We start from the raw sequence: 25,912 nt of genomic DNA on the forward strand, positions 1-25,912 counted from the left end.
GGCTGGTGGGAGGAGCAATAGGAGGACGGGCTCATTGTAATGTGTGGAGTGGAATACATGGAACAGAGTCAAACGTGTTTGATACCGTTCCATTGATTTCACTCCAGCTACAATGAGCCCGTCCTTCTATAGCTCCTCCCACCAGATATTGAGTGATCGTCCATGTTCTGACAGTGAGAGAAAGAGACAGAGAGATACAGGGATGTAGGAATCCGGGCCAACTATAAATAAGCACCTAAGAGATGTAGGGAGTGGAAAGGCCACAGAGAGAGAGTGGGAGAGAGTGAAAGACAGAGAGCGAGATAGCTGTAGAGTACACATCACTGTTACCTACTCTTGCACAAAAAAAAACATTTTATTCAAACAACTAAATTCATACACAACAGATGCATGTGTAATATCCATGAACAGAAATAAACCCCAAGAAAAGTACATGTACACTGTGATTCGCCAGCCAATTTGAAAATGCCAATCCATTACGTTTACAAGCTCAGAGAAAAGGTATCAATACTGCAAAGAAGCAGTAGCATTTGCCCAGCCTGTCATCTTAAATGACATAGAACGGCCTCACAAAACAAGTATGTGAGGAGAGCACAGTGTAGATCTAAACACAACTAGATATGCTAGGAGTGAGCCTAAAAAGCATAAGAACATTCCATACCAATACTTATCTTGTATAGAGGTGAGTAACAGCACTACGGGTCACAGTACAGTGCTTACTTTGCACTCAACATATTTCTAGAACACCGTGTTATCAGAATAAGAACATTTTCTCCAAATACAATGTACATTATAAATATAGCAATGATAATCAAATGTAAAAGGTGATTTCCATGTAACAGAATAATAACCATAGTAGTAATAATAATTTAATAATACTTTTGGAATAAAACGTCACATGCCCTAATACAATATTCAAATCTGTAATCACGGTCCTTCACGAGAAACAACAGATTTTCTATATCTCTGAATAACTTTGTCATAGGAATTGAAAACAGAAGAAAACGAAGAAGCAGATTAGAGATATGTCGATAACTACGGTCCCCATTTTGCAATGGACATCAGAAAGAGAGACAGAGAGAAATAGAGGGGGCTTGGGGTAATAGAAACAAGTTGAGGAGAGTAAAATGCTAGTGTACTGTATTATTAGGCATACGTTTTTTCTCTCTCTCCTCTGAGACATTCGTTTTCAGTGCCACCGTCAGTATTTCTGCTTAGCTCACGCTGTTACACGACGGCCCTCTTGGCTCTCTAACACGGGGCAGCACACCTCATAAAGTGATAGGCTAGATTAGAGATCAAATGACCAAACGATAAGACAATTCGGGAAAAGCTGAGAGAATTGTAATAATGTCTCACAATGGCATGCAGTACAGAGTATTGTCTATATATAGCGCATTAGTTCTTTGTCTACAACCTTTTACTCTGATAAACTATTAACTAAGATAATACTGTTTTATTGGCTATTATAACCATTAATATTAGCAAAATATTCTTTGCAAAAGCTGCAATTTCTCAAATTTACACTACACTAGCGCTATATATAATTACATAGCCTTTTTAATCTTGCGTCCGTCCAAGCACTTTCCATCAAATGTGTAGCTTTTTTTCTTAGTACTGCAATACTTTACTCTATATGAAATTAGAAAATGGATCAACCACTTCAATTAGACAAGCAACTTTTGTTCTAAATGTGTCTATTTCTACAATTATACAATTTTTTATTGGAGTGTATAAAAACAAGTCTAAGCCTGCTGACATCAGCCGAGGTGTACAAAGTAATTAAGTCAGTTTCTGTGCTATGTCAACGCTGGGAAGTGCAAGTCATCGCAAACGTCATCAAATGTGATGTAAACTCAGCAAAAAAAAGAAAAGTCTCCTTTTCAGGACCCTGTCTTTCAAAGATAATTTGTAAAAATACAAATAACTTCACAGATCTTCATTGTAAAGGGTTTAAACACTGTTTCCCGTGCTTGTTCAATGAACCATGAACAATTAATGAACATGCACCTGTGGAACGATCGTTAAGACACTAACAGCTTACAGACGGTAGGCAATTAAGGTCACAGTTATGAAAACTTAGGACACTAAAGACAAACACCAAAAGAAAGATGCCCAGGGTCCCTGCTCATCTGCGTGAACATGCCTTAGGCATGTTGCAAGGAGACATGAGGACTGCATATGTGGCCAGGGCAATAAATGGCAATGTCCGTACCGGGAGACGCCTAAGAGAGTGCTACAGGGAGACAGGACGGACAGATAATTGTCCTCGCAGTGGCAGACCCCGTGTAACAACACCTGCACTCAATCGGTACATCCCACCTGCGGGACAGGTACAGGATGGCAACAATAACTGCCTGAGTTACACCAGGAACGCACAATCCCTCCATCAGTGCTCAGACTGTCCGCAAAAGGCTGAGAGAGGCTGGACTTAGGGCTTGAAGGCCTGTTGTAAGGCAGGTCCTCACCAGACATCACCGGCCTACGGGCACAACCCCACCGTCGCTGGACCAGACAGGACTGGCAAAAAGTGCTCTTCACTGACTGGTCGCCGTTTTGTCTCACCAGGGGTGATGGTTGGATTTGCGTTAATCGTCGAAGGAATGAGCGTTACACCGAGGCCTGGACTCTGGAGCGGGATCGATTTGGAGGTGGAGGGTCCGTCATGGTCTGGGGCGGTGTGTCACAGCATCATCGGACTGAGCTTGTTGTCATTGCAGGAAATCTCAACGCTGTGCGTTACAGGGAAGACATTCTCCTCCCTCATGTGGTACCCTTCCTGCAGGCTCATCCTGACATGACCCTCCAGCATGACAATGCCACCAGCCATACTGCTCATTCTAGGCGTGATTTCCTGCAAGACAGGAATGTCAGTGTTCTGCCATGGCCAGCGAAGAGCCTGGATCTCAATCCCATTGAGCACGTCTGGGACCTGTTGGATCGGAGGGTGAGGGCTAAGGACATTCCCCCCAGAAATGTCCGGGAACTTGCAGGTGCCTTGGTGGAAGAGTGGGGTAACATCTCACAGCAAGAACTGGCAACACTGCAGTACTTAATGCAGCTGGTGGCCACACCAGATACTGACTGTTACTTTTGATTTTAACCCCCCCTTTGTTCAGAGACACATTATTCCATTTCTGTTAGTCACATGTCTGTGGAACTTGTTCAGTTTATGTCTCAGTTGTTGAATCTTGTTACGTTCATACAAATATTTACACATGTTAAGTTTACTGAAAATAAACTCCGTTGACAGTGAGAGGACGTTTCTTTTTTTTGCTGAGTTTAGTTAAGGTTTTCTAGGCCAATAAGGGGTACAATAAACTATTGATATCAACTAAAACATAATGGTGACATGCTAATAATCTATGAAAAATAAATATTATAAATAAACTAATACATTATAATACACGTAAATAAATACATAAATAAAGTGAACAAGTATTAAACAATCTTATGCAACAAACAATTTGTCAATGTAGCTAAAGAAGTCCATGTCATATAAAAAAAAAGGCGGGGAAAAAGACACGGACACAGCACACAGTATGGTGTATCCCTCCACCAGCACAACTTTACATAGAGATGTCATTCATCTCACCAGAAAAATCTCAATATTTTTTCACAATTTTCATATATTAATCTCATAAGAAGACAACAATATGTCTTCAATTTACTTTCCATTTGATTGTGTGTAAAATGAATACTGATCAGTTGTATCCCTCCATACCCACGTCTGTTTGGCAGTCTTATACTATAATTTATACAATCCATTTAATAAATACTTGAAAAAATACTATCGTTAGATGGCGGGTGTTTATGAAAATCATAAATCAAAAACTATAAATGACTAAACGCAATTCAATAAAAGTATTTATATTAGAAGTAATTCAAAACAACCTCCTCACACAATACTAATTATATATGGCACTAATGTCAGTCATGATTTGTGATCTATTTGGCAGTTTTGTGAAGGCTTAAATAGTTTATCAAGATACAGTGTGATCCATGGTTTGGTCTTCAAGGGGACCATAAATTCATCTGTCATTCATAGTTAAAGAGCAATTCTGACACTTTTCAACCTCATATTCATTATCTCCAGTACCATACCAGTGTCTACATATATGAAAATTGCACGTTTCTATAATCTGTGGTTAAAAAGAGAAGGTCCTAAAAAATGACATCACAAGGCAAGAGGAAAAGTAAGAAAAACTGTGATTTTCAAAACCTGCAACGAGTTTCTACCCAGAGGGAGGGAATTTTCTTACTCCCCACGTCACTGCGAATCTCATCGATTTGAAATTCACAGTTTTTTTTCTTTGTACTTTTGATGATGTCATACGCCATTTTCACATATGTAGACACTGGTACTGTGCTATAGATAATGAAAATGAGGTTGAAATGCGGTGGAATTGCCCTTTAATGCCTCTGTGTATGTACTCTGTTTCCCCCATAAGTGCTATGGAGCGCTATTATATCTGAGTGTAAATGGTAAGTAATACTGGCAAATAATGTGTACCTATTTGTTTTGGTAATTGAATATAAGTGTGATTGGTTCTCAACCCGTTAGTAGTCAGTAGGTCAGGTCAGTACTGTATATACAGTACACAGGGTGCATATATATACACACACACACACATATATACACCCCCCAATATAACATACCAGTTTCAGAGAGTGAATTCCGGTGCTCTTATTCTTCAATCTCCACCCAAAACTACATATCCCATGATGCCACACTGCGTTATGTATTAGGGTTCCCAGTCGTCGTCATGGTGTTGGGAGGCGATGATGACTACCACGGTGAGGATGGTACACAGGACGATGGAGGCAATGCCCACCGCCAGGCTGATGAAGGAGAAGTTACGCGCTTCGCGGGACGCTATCTCTGCCGTCACCATGTCCCCCCTGGCCACTGCTGTACGCACCTGAGGGAGGGAGAGAGAGAGAGAAAGAATGTTTTTTCCCCCCTCACAAACTATGGTTTTTGGAGTGCTTGGCCATATTTATAGAATGTATTTCATGCCGATAATGAACCTTAAACTGAATTTAGTTGAGAGAGGGAGAGAGTGGTGTTGCCAACAGCACATACTCACACAAAAAGCCACAAAACACAGTTTATCAGGCCTTAAATGAAACAACCATAACAATAATAATACTAGTGGTTCAAGACCCAAGTTTGCAGGGCTATCTATGCCTGGTGGTGAGCTTAGCTCAACTCAAACAAATTGGAAGGAAGCTCAATGCAAAAAATATATTTTAGCCTGTGTAAACAATGCTGCAATTACATCATGTAGACTGTTGTAGAGTCTTGTGCATCATGATCAGGTGAACCAACAAAGCCAGCATATAAAGAAAACAAACAATACTGTAATAAACAGAGAAACAACAAAACAATCAATCATTTCCCTAAAAATGGCTAGCTAACAAACATACTGTGCAGACAATTCTGTGCTAGCCTAACACCAACCTGTACTGCCTTGATGATGGCTATGATTCCTGTGGGCCAGAAGCAGCAGACGGTGGTGAGCACAGCGATGGGCAGGTAGTCGTGGGGCGGGCGCCGGGGCTCCATCAGGGCGATGCCATGGGGCATCTGCATGCCCATCTGACCCTGGGGCATCCCCTGGTAGGGCTGTCCCTGTGTGAGAGAGTGAGTGAGAGAGAGAGAGATGTATCAAGCATCTCAGAGTAAGAGTGCTGATCTAGGATCAGGTCCCCCCCTTGTCCATGTAATCTTATTCATTGTGATCTACAAGGTAAAACTGATCCAAAACCAGTACTCCTACTGTGAGATGCTTGATCTCTTTATGGCCACTGACCTTGGAAAAGCCTTTTTGGATTTCTCTGTAACCCTCAAGAGGAGCAAACCAATGTTTACTTTCCACAGGCTTAATCTAAGAACCAATGGAAATTGGTTGTGTGGGTGACTCATTCTCCATTCGATTAAGAAAGGAAATGCCAGGTCACTATATATGCTGCGCCTGCTCCCCAGTGATTTACTACTGCATCATGATGATACACAAACATATACCATGGCATGGTTGAATACTTGTTTCTGATTGGCTTGAAGGGTATTCTAGAGCATTAGCCCCTTGTTGATTATCCCTTACAGAATGTAGCATGGTGCAGAAGTAAAACACTGGGGAGCAGCATTATACCTTGTGCGGGCCTTTCCGTTCTTGTATATTTTTGCCCACCCAGCACCGGTGTTCTAAAGAATCAGATGAGCATACCACCCTCGTATGTTTCGTTCTCTTTTCGGCGAACACAAAATGCTTTGGAATAATTACTGCTATCGTAGATGAATACACTGACTCACCGACGCCATGGGGTAGACAGGAACATAGGCTGTGCAGGGCTGCAGCTGGAGAGGGTATCCTGGTTGAAAATACCCTACAGGGGCGTGTGGGACCCCCCCTCCCGGGCCCTGGGTCTGGACTGTGTAGCCCTGTGGGGCCCCTGGGTGTCCATAGGAGCCATTGTGGAACTGGGTCTCCTGGTAGCCATCAGAGCCAGGGGGCGGGGGTGGAGGGGGGTAGTTGGGCTGGGGGCCACAGCCGGGCGGAGGGCCCATGTTGGGGTGCTGCATGTTGGGGTGCTGCATGTTGAGGTGCTGCATGTTGAGGTGCTGCATGTTGAGGTGCTGCATGTTGAGGTGCTGCATGTTGGGGTGTTGTTGGCCCGTGTTAGGGTCCTGGGAGGGGAGGTATGGAGGGGGCTGTATTTGCTGCATGGGTTGGGACATGGCCTGCCGATTGGAGTCCTCCAGACCTGCGAGAGGAAGAGATGGAAATAAATTAGAGAGAGAAATAAATATGTGAGTGAGTGAGTGAGAAGAGAAGAGAGAGTCGGCAGAAATGTTATCTAACTAGCCATCACTCTGACATTTTGGTCACCGTTTACACAATACAAGCACTATAATAGGTTTGTCACCTACGGGTATGTAAACCACACGAACGTATGTAGAGTGTGAAAATGTTGAATACATTTCACACACAAAGAGAAACAAAAAGCACCACGTTCACACAGTAGCCAGGTTGACTTTGTACAGTAACAGCAATGCACAGCATGCTGACTAGCCTATTCAGCAGTTGATGAGAGAGAGAGAGTTGTGCTTGGGGATACACACACCATTACATAACCCACTAACACTGTCACCACAGCCAGAGTAAGACCACTCAGACACAGAAGGGGGATGGGATCCTGACACAGCGGGAGGGACCCCTTTCAAGGGTACATGGCGCACATCAGGGACTGAACGTGAAACAGGGAAATCTGATTCATAGGAGGCAATGGGGGAGATAGTCAAATGACAAAGGAGAGAGGACAACAGTGAAGAAAGGAAGAGTTATAGTGGATGAATGGGAGATAAGGGATAGTTCACTATCAGATCCATATGAACTCCTAATGCACTAATGTATTGACTCTTTGAATTAATGGCCCATTCACGACTAAAGCATATTCCAGATAGCATACTACTCAGTAGTCTAATGGTGATAGAAAACCATCAAAGAACATATACTGTTTGATCATTCCAAATGTCTTATGTTGTAGATCTCTAATTAAGATTAGCCGATTCCTTTGAGAGGGGGAATAGTCCTATACATGTTGCCATCTCTCCATAATGAACAATACGATTATATCTGGCATGTCTTACATAATGAACAATACGATTATATCTGGCATGTCTTATCATCCATATTGGATTACAATGTTCTGTCTATTCCAACACATACAACAAAACCTCAGCTGTCTGTTTGTGTCTATCACGTGATACGGCTATATAGCCTATAAACTTAATTCAATGGGGTGATGTGCATGCCATTTACATGCACCGCAGGCCTCTATACAGGGCTTTCCCAACCGAAACCTGTTTTCTGTGCTATAGGCTTTCATTTAGAATTAGGGAGGCATCTCACTCAGTAGCATGGCTCTTACCTTGATAACCTCCTAGGATACAGTGAATCCAAGGGAGTTAAAGAGAGAAATGATGCAAATTATTGTGCTGCATTTCTGATGTTAACAACATCACACGCTCTCGTTCATTCGCCCTGATACACTGTACAAACGCACGCAAATCCGCCCACACTCAGGGAAACAAACACACGCACGCAAACCCGTATTTCATTGTAGTTATTTAAATAAATGAGCATGCATAGGCAATTAAATAGAGCGTACCCTATTGGGAATAAAATAACATAGCAGACTACAGATGTAGGGCATGCAGATAAATAGACGGATGAGTTTGTCGGAGACGTTGACATGGGCAGGTGAAAACGGAGATGGAAACAGAGATATCATACGTAACCAAGTAGCCAATTGTTAGTTATACACCACACAAAAAAAACACCAAAACAACCTATAGTCAAACAATTATCCCAAATGTACACATTTATCACAATCCAACGGAGAGAACAGACAGCGGGGGAGGGGAAGAATTGGCTTAATTATCAATTACAGTGCTGACATAAAAGACGCAACAGAACAAGAGAAAAAAAAGCTTACCGTGTTTTTCAGACATTTCGTGGTCAGAATAAAACTCCCCTCCAAACAATTGAATGTAAATATTCTTATTCCTCCAATACGACTTTTGGTAAATCCTCAAACAGAAAAATTATGAAATTATGGAGACTTAATTTCCAGCTAATTTAAATCCATATTTTTTAAATCCCCACATCCGTTGCCTATAATAACGGTATCACGTTATAACTCTAGTATGTGATAACCGCCAATTGGGTTATCCGATGATCATGACCAATAGGAAATAAATGTCCAGCTTTTTCACACTCACTGTAGCTGCTACATCCACAGTAACAGCGGAAAATAGGTTTCTCCAATGCATCTCTCGTTACATTGAATTAATCAGACACAAAGCTATCGTTGTCTTAAAGAGACAGCCGAGACTGGGAAATACATATGCCACTGAGCTGGAAAACCCGAAACAAACATTTTAAAGAGGTGACCGGATATTGGATTTGAATACTTTTTATGCTATGCTGTTAACTCTTTATACCCGTGGATGCTGTACGAAGTTTTGAGAATCCTCTTGCTGTCATAACATGAGCATGAGTCTAGAACGGAACATGATTTTGATTCGGGTTAGATAGTTGACTGTAAATGACATTATGTTTCACAGAATAGGATATGTACAGATTGTTGTTCCTACAGTATACAGCAAGAGTAATAGTTAACAGTGTCATAATGTTGAAACCAATGTCAGACTCATGCATACAGCCATTTACTCAGACATAATCACAGGAGCCCTTGGGGGACAATTGCTAAAAACAAAGTACTCTAAAATGGTAGTCCACAGCAGATTTTATTATTGTACAATAAATTACAAATAATTTCATTATCATTACTACTTTGGTCTGATTTGTTTAAGAGCATTCCCTTTCCATGTCCAGGAATTTAATTAGGACTCATGTAAACAATAGTATGTCCATACAATCACACACAAACGTGGACACAAACACACCCCTCCCTCATACACTCACCTGTTCTCCCACCATGCTCACACACATTAATTGAGCTTGGGACTTGGCTCAGGCACATTGGCACTCTCTCACCTACATCCTCTCTATCTCCTCATCTCCACACTCTTTCAACTACAATACAAACACTATCTACACCCTCTCTCGCTCCCCCCCAGCCCCCATTCTCTCCCTTCCCATCTCAGTGTGTGTAGAGCGAAGCAGTGAACACGATGTCTCTGCGAATGGCCAGGGAGGCCTTCTCCATCTTGCTGCCCAAGACCGAGTCTCCCACGATGCGTGCTGCATGGCGCACCTCCTTCAGCACCTCGTCTAGTCTCTGGATGCAGCGCACCACCGTGCCCTCCTGGACGTCTGTTAACTGCGCAATCTCAGCAAATGGCTGGGGTAGGAAATAGGAAAGTGTACAAGTTCATTTAGACACAGTTGAGTACAGGACTGCTGCCTTCTTGGTCTCCCCTGTATTTTTTACTTTTATTTTACTAGGCAAGTCAGTTAAGAACAAATTCTTATTTACAATGATGACCTAGAAACACCTAGAAACAGTGGGTTAACTGTCTTATTCAGGGACAGAACAACAGCTTTTTTACCTTGTCAGCTCGATCTAGCAACCTTTCGGTTACTGGCCCAACGCTCTAACCACTAGGCTACCTCGACACTCTGCATCTCTTTTTAAATAAATAGGCCAGGAAGTAGGGATACCAGTTAGTTTAAACTTAAGATAAAGTACAGCAGGGGTTCCCAAACGTTTTTGGCCCGTGACCCCATTTTTCTATATATAAAAAAATTGTGACCCCATCAAGTAAAAAAACCGATGTAATCAAAGCAAATGTAAACTTTTTTGGAAAGGGGCTATGCCAGTAGTTTTGACCGTGTTTCAATCTGAAGGAAATGTGGTTTGAAGTAACTGCAATCAGAAAGGTATTAGGAAGTTCAGAAGATCATCAGGCAATTTTTTGGTATGAACTTCTGTGTTGAAAAGACCATCATCCGTAATCACGTTTCCATCCACAATTTTTATGTGAGTAAAGTCATACCGTATTTAAAAAATCACGACGGCTGTGATGGAAACAGGAAGTTTCATAAATGCCCACAGATCATTTGTTCGTTCGACACGGTGGGATCTTTTTATGTTGGTAAAGAAAGTCATGACCATCATCATGCTTTTTGGGATAATTTTGTACATGTATTAAACTGTGAGTTCAGCCAATTTCAGTCTGAGAAGCTCCGTTCTTTTTAAAAGCCCCAAAACATATTGGTGAAAACACAGTTAGAAATATTTTAGCATATTGGACCATGCATGGAGTCTATTATCAGATGTGTTTTAGCAATAAGCTTTATCACCTGTAGCATAGTGGCTATAACATGTACACAGGCGGAAACATGGGGTTTATCCATCTGCATTTACCCCATTGGACACAACATCCTGATTGTTATCATTATTATTATTATTAACTTATTATAAATATAAATAATAACAATAAAAACTTTTTTTTATTACAAAGTACACTATATATACAAAAGTATGTGGACACCCCTTCAAATTTGTGAATTCGGCTATTTCAGCCACACACGTTGCTGACAGGTGTATAAAATCGAGCACACAGCCATGCAATCTCCATAGACAAACATGGCAGTAGAATGGCCTTACTGAAGAGCTCAGTGACTTTCAGCGTGGCACCGTCATAGGATGTCACCTTTCCAACAAGTCAGTTTGTCAAATTTCTGCCCTGCTGCCCCGGTCAACTGTAAGTGCTGTTATTGTGAAGTGGAAACGTCTAAGAGCAACAACGGCTCAGCCGTGACGTGGCAGGCCACACAAGCTCAAACATCGCCTGTCCTCGGTTGCAACACTCACTACCGAGTTCCAAACTGCCCCTGGAAGCAACGTCAGCACAAGAACTGTTTGTCGGGAGATTCATGAAATGGGTTTCCATGGCTGAGCATCCGCACAGAAGCCAAGAGTGGTGTAAAGCTCGCCGCCATTGGACTCTGCAGCAGTGGAAGCTCGTTCTCTGAAGTGATTTAATCACGCTTCACCATCTGGCAGGAGAGCCAGGAGAACGCTACCTGCACCAATGCAAAATGCGGGATAATGGAGGAATAATGGTTTGGGGATGTTTTTCATTGTTCCGGTTAGGCCCCTTAGTTCCAGTGAAGGGAAATCATAACGCTACAGCATACAATGACATTCTAGACGATACTGTGCTTCTAACTTTGTGGCAACAGTATGGGGAAGGCCCTTTCCGGTTTCAGCATGATAATGCCCCCGTGCGCAAAGCAAGGTTCATACAGAAATGGTTTGTCAAGAGCCCTGACCTAAAACCCATGGAACACCTTTGGGTTAAATTGGAACGCCGACTGCGAGCCAGGCCTTATCACCCAAAATCAGCACCCGACCTCACCGATGCGCTTGTGGCTGAATGGAAGCATGACCCCGCAGCAATGTTCCAACATCTAGTAGAAAGCCTTCCCAGAACAGTGAAGGCTGTTATAGCAGCAAAGGGGGGACCAACTCCATATTAATGCCCATGAATTTGGAATGAGATGTTTGACGAGCTGTTGTCCACATACTTTTGGTCATGTTGTGTATGTCATTGCCCTTTTAAGACATCAGTGTCCCCTTTGAGCTCTGTTGCACAGTGATGGGCATTTAGTCTTTTCTGTGACCCGGATCACTTGGCTCTATTCACCTAAAAGAGCTGTTCATTTGGCTCCCAAATGGCTCTTCATTCAGTAATGCTTAGAAATGTACCTAAAACCATGAAAAAATTCTCTATCTCTAATGTAAAGCCTAACACGTTGCCTACCATTGTCAATTTAACGCACCGGGAAAATTTGCGTGGACCAGAATGAGGCTCAATATATTGTTTCTGCACTGAGGAATTACCATCTTCAGAGAATCTTTTTATCACTTATCTGCAGATAATTGATGCCCCCCCCCCCAAATTGGATAGAAACCTAGCTCCTGATGAAGATCTTTTTGGGGACAGGTTTTTGGAGCTTTGATGGGCCAGGTTCCAGGACACGGGATTAAGCCTAGTTCTGGAGTACAAAGCACTTTAAAATGGACATGCTTTTCGGTCCAGGACTAGGCTTATTCTGTGTCCAGGAAACTGTCCACGAGTGTCTTGATTGAAATGAGGTCAATCAAGAAGAGTCTAAAATTACAGTCAGCTTACGCCACTCACCATGCCTCTGGCCCAGCAGTATACCACTTCGGTCAGGCCAAACTTGAACTGGCCCACAAATTCTTCAGCTGTCTGGGTTAACCCACAGTCCCTCTGCAGTTCCCCAATACGCTGGGCCACCGCCAGCACTCTCTCAATACCCTATGAGAGAGAGGAAAGGAGAGAGGGAGGGAGAGATGTGGCAAAAGAAGAAAGTAATAGACGGGGCACACAGACAGAGTGGGGTAATGTAAGGAGAAGGGCAAAGAAAGAAAGAGAAAGAAAGAAAGGAGAGAGAGAGGTATGAGAGATGAGGTAGTAATAAGGGAGGTAGTAATGGGTCACGGTCAAAAGTGGGTTAACACAAGGAGAAGGACAGAGACAAGTGGAGATTGAGAGCGAGAGAGAGAGGAAGGATAGAGACAAAGGCAGACAGACACAGACACAGATTAGTCATACAAGAAGCACTTAAACACGTGACACTTTCCAATCACATCCGCCTTACTTTGCCCACTCCACTTCAACCTCAGCCTCCCCTCTGTTAAGTGATTGTGTTCCCTGTCAGCGATCACTGTTCCTTGCTGCTCACCCCTTGGATGGCACCTTTATAAACCACTCCAGACATGGCTCTCGCCTCGCCCATCACTAATTCAGCCCTCTTTAGAGCACTTCCATGTTTCAGGGCTGTGTTCAGGGGTGTGTGTATTGGGTGTGGCGCCCTTGCTGCGGGGTGAGCTGTCTGCATCTAGCCTGAGCTCAAACCAGTGTGTGTGTCACCAGTGGCGCGGCTAGGCTAGTACTACTACAACTCAGAAGCCAACATGTCCATCCTCCATCCATGTACACTACAGATGACACATTGAAATGTATAGTTACAGTGCTTTCTGAAAGTATTCACACCCCTTTACTTTTTTCACATTTTGTTGTGTTACAGCCTGAATTAAAAATAGATTTAAATGAGATGTTGTGTTACTGATCTTCACACAATACTCCATAATATCAAGGTGGAATTTTGTTTGTAGAATGATTTACAATTGAATACAAAATTCGAAAGCTGAGTCAATGAGTATTCAACCACTTGTTATGGCAAGCATAAATAAGTTCAGGAGTAAAAATGTGCTTAACAAATCGCATAAGTTACATGGACTCATTCCATTTTTCAATAATAGTGTTTAACATGATTTCTTTATGACAACCCCATCTCTGTAACCCCACACTTACAATTATATGTAAGGTCCCTCAATCGAGCAGTGACTTTCAAACACAGATTAAACCACAAAGACCAGGGAGGTTTATCATTGCCACGCAAATAAGGTCACCAATTGGCAGATGTGTAAAATGAACACTGAATATCCCTTTGAGTATGGTGAAGTTATTAATTACACTTTGGATGGTGTATCAATAAACCCAGTCACGACAAAGATACAGGCGTCCTTTCTAACTCAGTTGCTGGAGAGGAAGGATACTGCTCAGGGATTTCACCATGAGGCCAATGGTGATTTTAAAACAGTCACAGAGTTTAATGGTTGTGATATGAGAAAACGGAGGATGGATCAACAACATTGCAGTTACTCCACAGTACTAACCTAAATGACAGAGTGAAAAGGAAGTGTGTACAGAATAAAAATATTCCAAAACATGCATCCTGTTGAAAATATGCCCCAAACAATAATGCTTCGTATTCAGGACAAAAAGTTTATTTCTTTGCCACATTTTTTGCAGTATTACTTAAAGGAACCTCTTTGGGCTCGGGGGCAGTATTTTCATGTCCGGATGAAAAGCGTGTCCAAAGTAAACTGCCTGCTACTCAGGCCCAGAAGCTAGGATATGCATATAATTAGTATATTTGGATAGAAAACACTCTGAAGTTTCTGAAACTGTTAGAATAATGTCTGTGAGTATAACAGATATGATTTGGCAGGCGAAACCCAGAGCACAATCCATCCAGGATTTTTTTTTTTGCGGTCATTGTGTTTTCCAATTGTTTTCTATTGGAAGCCCTATTTATGAGGAACCTGGTTGCAGTTCCTATGGCTTCCACTAGATGTCAAAAGTCTTTAGAAATTGGTTGATGTTTTTCTTTTGAGAAATAAAGAAGTAGAACTATTCATTGTAAGTGTCACTCCAGGTGGACTCTACTGTTTTGGTGCGTGTGAACTGGAACGCGCTTCACGTTGTTTTTATCCAGTATTAGAAACAGTTTATTCTGTCTTAAATTTGACCGATTATTTACGTTTTAGGGTACCTGAGGTTGGATTAGGAATGTTGTTTGAAATGTTTGGACCAAGTTTACAGGTAACTTATTAGATACTTTGTAGGCATGCTGGGCGGGTTGAAACTGGTGTATTTCTGAATCAAACACACCAAATAAATGGCCATTTTTGGGACATAAAGAAGGACATTATCGAACAAAAGGACCATTTGTGATGTTCCTGGGACATTATGGAGTTCCAATAGAAGAAGATCTTCAAAGGTAAGGCATTAATTATATCGCTATTTCTGACTTTTGTGGCGCACCTGCCTGGTTGAAATATGATTTTCAAAATATGATTTTGTATGCGGGGCGCTGTCCTCAGATAATCGAATGGTCTGCTTTCGCCGTAAAGCCTTTTTGAAATCTGACACAGTGGCTGGATTAACAAGAAGTTAAGCTTTATTATTATGTTTACACATATATTTTTGTGAATGTTGAATATTTATATTCCTGTAGTTTGAATTTGGCGCGCTGCCATTTCACTGGATGTTGTCAAATCAATCCCACAAAAGTGATTGGCGCATGAAGGGATCCATAAGAGGTTTTAAAGGAAAACACAAACCAAAAACTATTTGTTTCATTAGTCCATTGTTGATATGGTCCCACATTGTTTTGCATGTCAGCAATCCAGAGTTAAGATATATAACTTTCACAATACAGAAATACAGCCGGGTATGATTCATTTAGCATTTGACGCAAAACCCACAGCTATAATCACTGCCAAACGTGCCTCTGCAAAGCATTCACTAAGGGGTGTGAATATTTATGTATATGAGATATTTCTGAATTTTATTTTCAATAAATTTGCAAACATTTCTAAAAACATGTTTTCACTTTGTCATTATGGGGTACTGAGCGTAGATTGGTGAGTGAAAAATTGTTGCATAACCTTCACAACTAAAACACATAGTGGACAGACACAAAAACACTCAAGTGTAACCTCAACCCTACCCCAGTAGACAACCAAGCACATTCTACCACCCCAACACACACAGGGAGAATCTTAATTGCATTTCATTAAATTCCTTGCGTCCTCTCTCCTCGGCTCCTTCTCAAAACCCATTGGATGAGGTCAGAGGGGAGGGACCTCTGATCTTCTCATTCAATGGGTTTTGAGAAGGAGGTAAAAAAAAAAAGGACCCAAGGAACCAAGAAAATGCATTCTCACACACTCTCATCCCTACCCCTCTCCCCCTAAACACAAACCTCCCCCCCAGTTCCCCCATACCTCCTGCAGTGTGTTGGTGATGTGGGGCTCCACCTGGGTCTTCTGTTGAAAGACCAGACAGGACAGCAGGGCGGCGCTCTCCTCAGGGGCCAGGGGACTCAGGGCGTTCTCAAACAGTAGCTCTGTGAGGAGCAGCTCATGGCTACTGATCTGGCAGGCCACCCTGCCCTTCAGCTGCACAGCACCGCTATTGTCCACGTACTGCAGGGACTGGAGCACCTGGGGATGGGGGATAATGCCTTTATTACACTAGTGTTACATAGTGATGGATCGTTTGCGAAGGAAAGGCTGTTTTTTAAATAGATATTTTTGATGAATATAGCGAACAGAATTGGATCGTTGAACAAGTTGTTCATTTGGCTCCCTGACTTGCATACCGTTACTCTAGATTTTTGAGCTCCAGACAAAAATGATCTGCAGATATGTTTTAGAACTTCTCGGACGATGGTAATTCCTCATTGCACGAACAAAATACAGTGACAAGAGAGCCTCTTTCTGGTCCGCACACATTTTTGCAGTGCGTTAAAAACAATTCTTAATTTGGTCGGTTAAAAATGTATTTGAACTCAACGTCACGACCTGACATAATGGCAGGCAACTTGGTAGACTTTACATCAGAGATGATCAATTATTCATGTTTTTAGGTACTTTTTAAGCACCGCCGAACTGTTTTCTTCCAGTCGAGGATTGGGGGCCCGCATTTTACATTCATAAACCACGTTGTGGGCACTTCCAAAACATTTCACGAGCCGTTAACCATTTGTTTTACACCTTGTTCAGTCATGTTTGTTACCTCATTAGCTATCTAGCTAACAACCTGGTAACTTGATCAGTATATCCAAACATCTGGGGGCATAGAAAGAGAGGAAAAGGGATAGCTTTCTCCAGGAGATCAACGATCATAGCAATGAATGAATGACTGATCTCTTGCATGTTATAATCACAAACTTGACAATGTGTACAATTTCAATAGGAAAATAGTGCTTTTACATCATGTAGAAACCTAATATTCCACAAATGACTTAATTACAATGACAGGTATTCGTGTCAACATTTGAGCGTTTTATAATAAATAAATGTATTTACAGGATTAAATATTAGTTTCTAGGGCACAACATGAGCTTCAGAAGTTGCTACAATGTATATATTTTATATCTCAATCTATTTAAAAAATACAATTTTCTGCTGCTTCTAAATTTTATTGCTTTGCTCCTAACTTTTTAAAGTTGGGAGTACCGGTGCAACCAATGGAAAATGTTAATTTAGAGCCCTGCATGTGTATGAACTAGTTAAAGCTACAATATGTCACTTTTTGGGGCGACAACCAAATTCACACAGAAATGTGAGTTATAGATCTGTCCTTCTCTTTGAAAGCAAAGAAGATATGTTCTGTGTGTGCTATTTCTATGCTTCTCATTCTTAAATTTTGTCTTTTACTTTTGGTTCAGTACACCAGCTTCAAACAGCTGAAAATACAATAATCTTGGTTCTGGAAAATATATTTCACAGCGGTTTAGATGGTACAATGATTCTCTACACAATGACTGCTTGTTTTGTCACAAACTGAAATAAGGGAAACTATTAGGATTTCAGCAACTAGGAAATGGCGGAGCGATTTCTGCAAATTACACCATTAAATCAAATCAAATGTATTTTATAAAGCCTTTTTACATCAGCAGTTGTCAAAAAGTGCTTTACAAATACCCAGCCTAAAACCCCAAAAAGCAAGCAATGTAGAGGCAGAAGCACAGTGGTTAGGAAAAACTCCATAGAAGGCAGGAACCTAGGAAGAACGCTACTGTATGAATAGTTTTGAATTGAATATTGGATGTGCATTAAGACAATGGAAGCCAGACATACCTTGATTCTCTGGTGGTACTCTGGCAGTAGAGACAGGGACTGATCTGAGATGAGGAAGAGCAGTTTGTCCAGCTCCTCCTGAACACTCATCCTCTCCTGCACCAGCAGAAACTGTATGGAAAAAGGGTGAAAATTATATACACTATATACAAAAGTATGTGAACACCCCTTCAAATGAGTGGATTTGCCTATTTCAGCCACACCCGTTGCTGACAGGTGTATAAAATCGAGCACACCGCCATGCAATCACCATAGACAAACATTGGCAGTAGAATGGCCTTACTGAAGACCTCAGTGACTTTCAATGTGGCACCGTCATAGAATGCCACCTTTCCAACACGTCAGTTCGTCAAATTTCTGCCCTGCTGGAGCTACCAGCTGTAAGTGTAAGTGCTGTTATTGTGGAAACGTCTCGGAACGACTCATCCATGAAGTGGAGGAATAATGGTCTGGGGCTGGTTTTCATTGTTCGGGTTAGGCCCCTTAGTTCCAGTGAATGGAAATCTTAATGCTACAGCATACAATGACATTCTAGACGATTCTGTGCTTACAACTTTGTGGCAACAGTTTGGGGAAGGCCCTGTTTCAGCATGACAATGCCCCCGTGCACAAAGCGAGGTCCATAACAGAAATGGTTTGTCGAGACCGGTGTGGAAGAACTTGACTGGCCTGCACAGAGCCCTGACCTCAACCCCATCAAACACCTTTGGGATGAATTGAAACGCCGACTGCGAGCCAGGCATAATCGACCAACATCAGTGCCTGACGTCACTAATGCTTGTGGCTGAATGTAAGCAAGTCCCCGCAGCAATGTTCCAACACCGAGTGGAAAGCCTTCCCAGAAGAGTGGAGGCTGTTAAAGCAGCAAAGGGGGGACCAACTCCACATTAATGCCCATGATTTTGGAATGAGATGCTCGACGAGCAGGTGTCCAAAAATACCTTTGGTCATGTAGTGTACAATCACTTTATCTATGCACTCCAAACAGCAATAGAGAAGAGGTCTGTAGAATTATTTCATATACAACTATTTGATCACACAGATTGCACAGCAATTTCACCTAATTTACAATACATTTACAGGCGAGCCTGTACATGGATAGGCTATCACACACGCATACAGTGGGGTTCAAAAGGATTGGATCCCTTGATAAAGATGAGCAAAAAAGATTGTATAAAATACATAATACAAACTGAGCTAAAGACCCTTTGACTTTTTCCACATTTTGTTACATTCTTATTCTAAAATGGATTAAACGTTATCTATTTTTTATCAATCTACACACAGCAAATCAAATCAAAGTTTATTTGTCACGTGCGCCGAATACAACAGGAATAGACCTTACAGTGAAATGCTTACTTACAGGCTCTAACCAATAGTGCAAAAAAGGTATTAGGTGAACAATGGGTAGGTAAAGAAATAAATCAACAGTAAAAAGACAGGCTATATACAGTAGCAAGGCTATAAAAGTAGCAAGGCTACATACAGACACCGGTTAGTCAGGCTGATTGAGGTAGTATGTACATGTAGATATGGTTAAAGTGACTATGCATATATGATGAACAGAGAGTAGCAGTAGCATAAAAGAGGGGTTGGCGGGACGGCGGGTGGGACACAATGTGCGGGAGCACTGGTTGGTCGGCCCAATTGAGGTACTTGGCACTCCGGTACCGCTTGCCATGCGGTAGTAGAGAGAACAGTCTATGACTGGGGTGAATGGGGTCTTTGACCATTTTTAGGGCCTTCCTCTGACACCGCCTGGTGTAGAGGTCCTGGATGGCAGGCAGCTTAGTCCCAGCGATGTACTGGGCCGTACGCACTACCCTCTGTAGCGCCATGCAGTCAGAAGCCAAGCAATTGCCGTACCAGGCAGTGACGCAACCAGTCAGGATGCTCTCAATGTTGCAGCTGTAGAACTTTTTGAGGATCTCAGGACCGCATGCCAAATCTTTTTAGTTTCCTGAGGGGGAATAGGCTTTGTCGTGCCCTCTTCATGACTGTCTTGGTGTGTTTGGATCATTCTAGTTTGTTGTTGATGTGGACACCAAGGAACTTGAAGCTCTCAACCTGCTCCACTACAGCCCCGTTGATGAGAATGGGGGCGTGCTCGGTCCTCCTTTTCCTGTAGTCCACAATCATCTCCTTAGTCTTGGTTACGTTGAGGGATAGGTTGTTATTCTGGCACCACCCGGCCAGGTCTCTGACTTCCTCCCTATAGGCTGTCTCGTCGTTGATCAGGACTACCACTGTTGTGTCGTCTGGAAACGACACTACCACTGTTGTATCGTGCATAGCCATGCAGTCGTGGGTGAACAGGGAGTACATGAGGGGACTGAGAACGCACCCCTGGGGAGCTCCAGTGTTGAGGATCATCGTGGCAGATGTGTTGCTACCTACCCTCACCACCTGGGGACAGGTGGTGAGGGTCAGGAAGTCCAGGATCCAGTTGCAGAGGGAGGTGTTTAGTCCCAGGATCCTTAGCTTAGTGATGAGCTTTGAGGGTACTATGGTGTTGAACGCTGAGCTGTAGTCAATGAATAGCATTCTCACATAAGTGTTCCTTTTGTCCAGGTGGGAAAGGGCAGTGTGGAGTGCAATAGAGATTGCATCATCTGTGGATCTGTTTGGGCGGTATGAAAATTGGAGTGGGTCTAGGTTTTCTGGGATAATGGTGTTGATGTGAGCCATTACCAACCTTTCAAAGTACTTCATGGCTACGACATGCGTGCTATGGGTCTGTAGTCATTTAGGCAGGTTGCCTTTGTGTTCTTGGGCACCTCATAATGACAAAGCAAAAACAGTTTTTTAATCTGTAAATAAAAACTTAAATGTAACATTTACCTAAGTTTTCAGACCCTTCCCTCAGTACTTTGTTGAAGCACCTTTGGCAGCGATTACAGCCTTGAGTCGTCTTAGGTATAACATATTTACAGGCACACCTGTTTTTAGGGAGTTTCTCGCATTCTTCTCTGCAGAGCCTCTCAAGTTCTGTCAGGTTGGATGAGGAGCGTCACACCTGCACAGCTATTTTCTGGTCTCTCCAGAGATGTTCGATCGGGTTCAAGTCCGGGCTCTGGCTGGGCCACTCAAGGACATTCATAGACTTGTTCCGAAGTCACTCTTTCGTTGTCTTGGCTGCGTTCTTAGGGTCGTTGTCCTGTTGGAAGGTAAACCATCGGCCCAGTCTGAGGTCCTGAGAGCTTTTTTTTTTAAGCATGCCACCACCATGCTTCACCGTAGGGATGGTGCCAGGTGTCCTCCAGATGTGACGCTTGGCATTCAGCCCAAAGAGTTCAATCTTGGTTTCATCAGATCAGAGAATCTTGTTTCTCATGGTCTGAGTACTTTAGGTGCCTTTTGTCATGTGCCTTTTACTGAGGAGTGGCTTCTGTCTGGCAACTCTACCATAAAGGCCTGATTGGCGGAGTGCTGCAGAGATGGTTGTCCTTCTGGAAGGTTCTCCCATCTCCACAGAGAAACTCTGGAGCTCTGTCAGAGTAACCATCGGGTTCTTGGTCACCTCCTTGACCAAGGACCTTTTTTTTTACACCTTTATTTAACTAGGCAAGTCAGTTAAGAACAAATTCTTATTTTCAATGACGGCCAAGGAACAGTTGGTTAACTGCCTTGTTCAGGGGCAGAACGACAGATTTACCAGTTTGGCTGGGTAGCCAGCTCTAGGAAGAGTCTTGGTGGTTCCAAACTTTTTCCATGTAAGAATGATGGAGGCCACTGTGTTCTTGGGGACTTTCAATGCTGCAGAAATATTTTGGTACCCTTTGCCAGATCCGTGCCTCAACACAATCCTGTCTTGGAGCTCCATGGACAATTCCTTCGACCTCATGGCTTGGTTTTTGCTCGGCCATGCACTGTGGGACCTTATATAGACATGTGTGTGCCTTTTCAAATCATGTCCAATCAATTTAATTTATCACAGGTGGACTCCAATCAAGTTGTAGAAACATCTCAAGGATGATCAATGGAAACAGGATGCACCTGAGCTCAGTTTCGAATCTCATAGCAAAGGGTCTGAATACTTACGCAAATAAGGTATCCGTTTAAAAAATTTTTTTTATAAGTTTGCAAAAATGTCAAAACAACCTGTTTTCGCTTTGTCATATTTTAGAATAAGGCTGTAACGTAAAAACAAAATGTGGAAAAAGTGAAAGGGTCTGAATACTTTTCGAATGCACTGTACAATGTATGCCACAAAAAATGGAATGGCCTGTTAATAGAGAGTCGATAGCTCACATACACTATCTCCCAAAGAAATTCGAGCCCAGCAGCACAAAGCCTACTGTCTAACTGAGCGATGGCTCTAATGACATGCAGTCCTAATGTATCCCTTCAGTGAGACAGACAGCGGTGACTCTGCTCATCCTACATGGGTAATTATAGAACTCCCTGCTCTGCTGTTCTCATCTCGCCCTGGAACATGGCAGTAAGTAGCCTTGCACAAGAGGAGCTGGAGCCTATCTCCTGTTTCTGTAGCGTGATGCAGCTTGATGTGCAAGTACTTTCCTAGTCTATCACAGGGCCTGACCCCCCAATCTATATCCTTAATGCGGAATGCCAATCAGAGACGTAGCGGGTCCCATTTTTACAGTCTTTGGTATGACTCTCCTGGGGATCGAACTCCCAACCTTCCAATCACTTAAAGGCCACGGAGTTGGCCATTGAACAAGGCAGGAAAATATCTAACAAGGCTTAGTTTTACAATGCTTAGTGCAGGCCAGGGTTCCCGTTAGGACATTTGACCGGCAGCATTTTAATTTACCGGACATTTAAGACATTTACTGGACTGTACGCATTGGTTGCGTAACCTGATTAGCGCGTTCATCCACGGGTTCTCAGAATGACAGAAATCCCATTTAGTTTATGGTAATTCATCTTAACAGAAACATGCAACTCGGATGCAGTCATTCTTACTGAATTCCGATGAGCAATTTGAAGATGTTCGAACAAGGTTAGCGGAAGCATTCCAAAAATTACATGAAATGAAATTGGTAAAATTGTATAAACTAATCAGCTTACTCCTGTCTATACAGAAATGCATAAAATCATTCAAAATAGGCTACTACACCAGAAAGCATGATTTGGCCACAGAGGATCATTAGCTTCCTCCCAAAAATGTTTAAAGCTGTGAATTGTTCTACCTCTTTGGGCTGAGATCCCGCTAACGGGATCGATATGACAACAGCCAGTGAAAGTGCAGGGCGCCAAATTCAAAACAACAGAAATCCCTCAAACATAGAAGTATTTTACACCATTTTAAAGATACAATTCTTGTTAATCCCACTAGTGTCCTATTTCAAAAAGGCTTTACAGCGAAAGCAAACCAAACGATTATGTTAGGTCAGAGCCAAGTCACAGAAAAACACAGCCATTTTTCCAGCCAAAGAGAGGAGTCACAAAATGCAGAAATAGAGATAAAACTAATCACTAACCTTTGATGATCTTCATCAGATGACACTCATAGGACTTCATGTTACACAATACATGAATGTTTTGTTCGATAAAGTTCATATTTATATCAAAAAATTGTTTACATTGGCGCGTTACATTCAATAGTTCCAAAACATCTGGTGATTTTGCAGAGAGCCACATCAATTTACAGAAATACCCATAATAAACATTGATAAAAGATACATGTGTTATTCACAGAATATATAGATATACTTCTCCTTAATGCAACCGCTGTCTCAGATTTCAAAAAAACTTTACGGAAAAAGCAAACCATGCAATAATCTGAGTACGGCGCTCAGACAACAAATCAAGCCAAACAGATATCCGCCATGTTGGAGTCAACAGAAGTCAGAAATAGCATTATAAATATTCACTTACCTTTGATGATCTTCATCAGAATGCACTCCCAGGAATCCCAGTTCCACAATAAATGTTTGTTTTGTTCGATAATGTCCATAATTAATGTCCAAATACCTCCTTTTGTTAGCGCGTTCAGTTCACAAATCAAAATTCATGACGCGCGTTCACTAGGAGCAGATGAAAAGTCAAAAAGTTCTGTTACAGTCCGTAGAAACATGTCAAACGATGTATAGAATCAATCTTTAGGATTTTTTTAACATAAATCTTCAATAATGTTCCAACCGGATAATTCCTTTGTCTGTAGAAATGCAATGGAACAGAGCTCACTCTCACGTGAACGTGCATGGTCAGCTCATGGCACTCTGCCAGAGCCCTGACTCATTCCCCTCTCATTCGCCACCACTTCACAGTAGAAGCATCAAACAAGGTTCTAAAGACTGTTGACATCTAGTGGAAGCCGTAGGAAGTGCAATATGACCAATATCCCACTGTGTATTCGATAGGCCAAGAGTTGAGAAACTACAAATCTCAAATTTCCCACTTCCTGGTTGGATTTTTTCTCAGGTTTTTGCCTGCCATATGAGTTCTGCTATACTCACAGACATCATTCGAACAGTTTTAGAAACTTCAGAGTGTTTTCTATCCAAATATACTGATACTATGCATATCTTAGCTTCTGGGACTGAGGAGCAGACAGTTTACTCTGGGCACCTTATTCATCCAAGCTACTCAATACTGCCCCCAGCCATTAGAAGTTAAATCACATAACCTACAGTCAGAAGGGCCCGCAATTTGGACATAGCGCAACAAATACCAAACAGATGACTGTTGAGTTGCGACTGTCAGTGAAAAGCAGAGAGACCCAGCCAGGCATATCGCGATATTTAAAAATATAATCTCACAAAAACAGTTTGGAAAACAAATGGCTATTGCTGTAAAGAGAAGACAACGAAAAGACTCCAATCTGACTTTAAATTATCAAAATTCTCAACTTAATTGAGCGAAAAGTAACCCATCTTATTGGCACCAGTGGAGAACATCAGCCATATGCCCAATGAGTGTGCATATTCACTGTCATTATCATTGCGTCAGTGCCAGTGTTTTTGGACAATCATATCCTCCTCCAGGTTAGATGGATGTCATATTGGATTTTTGTCTCCCTTTTTCGTAAGCCAAATATGTGAATCAGACAACTTCGTTTTTATTGATCTGTCAGTCTCAGCAGAGTAGGCTACCCTGTAATTTGTCATATTTTAATCAATCTACACACAATACCCCATAATATCTTCAGTTATATAAAGTGAGGTAAAATTGCATGAAATGTGATATAAAAAGGCCAACATTTTCTTGTGCAAAGAAAAGAGAGAAAATGTAGGCTATCTGATATAGCCTCAGCCTACTCTATGCAACTTCGAGCTGCACTGAACAGTCTTTTTTGTGAACAGTAATTAAGTTAAATTATTAGCCTAAATTATGACTATCCAATCGAATCATCACATTAGGAATAGAGGAAGACAGAGGAAGACGCAGGTGTGTGGAGACAGTCAGTCCGTCAGACCTGTCTCTGTTCATTATATGAGTGCTCCAACATCATTACGGCAATATCAAGGTCAGGGTTTGGAAGTGACACACACACTCACACACACACACACACCTGTTCTGAGAAGGTGGGTGAGTGGATGCAGTTGAAGTCTTTGAGGCTGTCCTGCAGCACGCGCAGCCTCATGGTGCCCTCCACCACATCCACACTCTTCAGCTGGAGGTCATTCACCGCGTCAAGGGTCACCACCCCGCCTGGGTTGGCCTCCGCCAATCGCAGGAGCTCTTGGGTTGCCGTGGAGATGGCTTGGCCCGGAGGATCTAGCCTGTGAGAAATGGAGGGAGGGAGAAAGGATGGAAGGGAGGAGAGAAAGATGAAAATAGACTCAAGAGTGGTGGCTATTTATTTCCGTGCATTCAATGATATGTAGAGTGCTATTCACAAAAAGGCAGATGGAAGACACTGTTGAGTGGTCATGATGACATCACAAATATAAACCCCTCATTTGCATAGATAAACATGGTTATGTGGGCTTAGTGGAAC

The 25,912-nt window shown here is 42.3% G+C and overlaps 2 protein-coding genes across 3 annotated transcripts in view; both read right to left on the reverse strand.

The window, feature by feature from the left end:
- Positions 1-334: 334 nt before the first annotated feature.
- LOC129819621 (proline-rich transmembrane protein 1-like) lies at positions 335-9,050 on the reverse strand. 2 transcript variants are annotated; one of them, XM_055876018.1, is made up of 5 exons: positions 8,503-9,050; positions 7,936-7,947; positions 6,317-6,768; positions 5,465-5,635; positions 335-4,922 (listed from the first exon to the last, which is right to left on the reverse strand). In XM_055876018.1, the coding sequence occupies exons 1-5, from the start codon at positions 8,516-8,518 to the stop codon at positions 4,746-4,748; spliced, it is 828 nt and encodes a 275-aa protein (XP_055731993.1). In that variant the 5' UTR covers positions 8,519-9,050; the 3' UTR covers positions 335-4,745. The 2 variants fall into 2 exon arrangements, with proteins under 2 accessions (XP_055731993.1, XP_055731994.1); XM_055876019.1 differs by lacking the exon at positions 7,936-7,947 and having other exon boundaries at positions 8,503-9,049.
- Positions 9,051-9,297: 247 nt separating this feature from the next.
- The window catches only part of LOC129819619 (SKI2 subunit of superkiller complex protein-like), a 46,234-nt gene continuing 29,619 nt past the window's right edge, over positions 9,298-25,912 (reverse strand). Inside the window, exons 25-29 of the mRNA XM_055876014.1 lie at positions 25,484-25,694; positions 18,004-18,114; positions 16,144-16,362; positions 12,683-12,823; positions 9,298-9,873 (exon numbers count right to left, since the gene is read on the reverse strand). Coding sequence (XP_055731989.1) covers positions 9,673-9,873; positions 12,683-12,823; positions 16,144-16,362; positions 18,004-18,114; positions 25,484-25,694 — 883 coding nt within the window. The 3' untranslated portion in view covers positions 9,298-9,672. The remainder of the gene's footprint in view (positions 9,874-12,682; positions 12,824-16,143; positions 16,363-18,003; positions 18,115-25,483; positions 25,695-25,912) is intronic.

This window comes from Salvelinus fontinalis, chromosome 22, assembly GCF_029448725.1.
Source record: "Salvelinus fontinalis isolate EN_2023a chromosome 22, ASM2944872v1, whole genome shotgun sequence".
NCBI lineage: Eukaryota > Metazoa > Chordata > Actinopteri > Salmoniformes > Salmonidae > Salvelinus > Salvelinus fontinalis.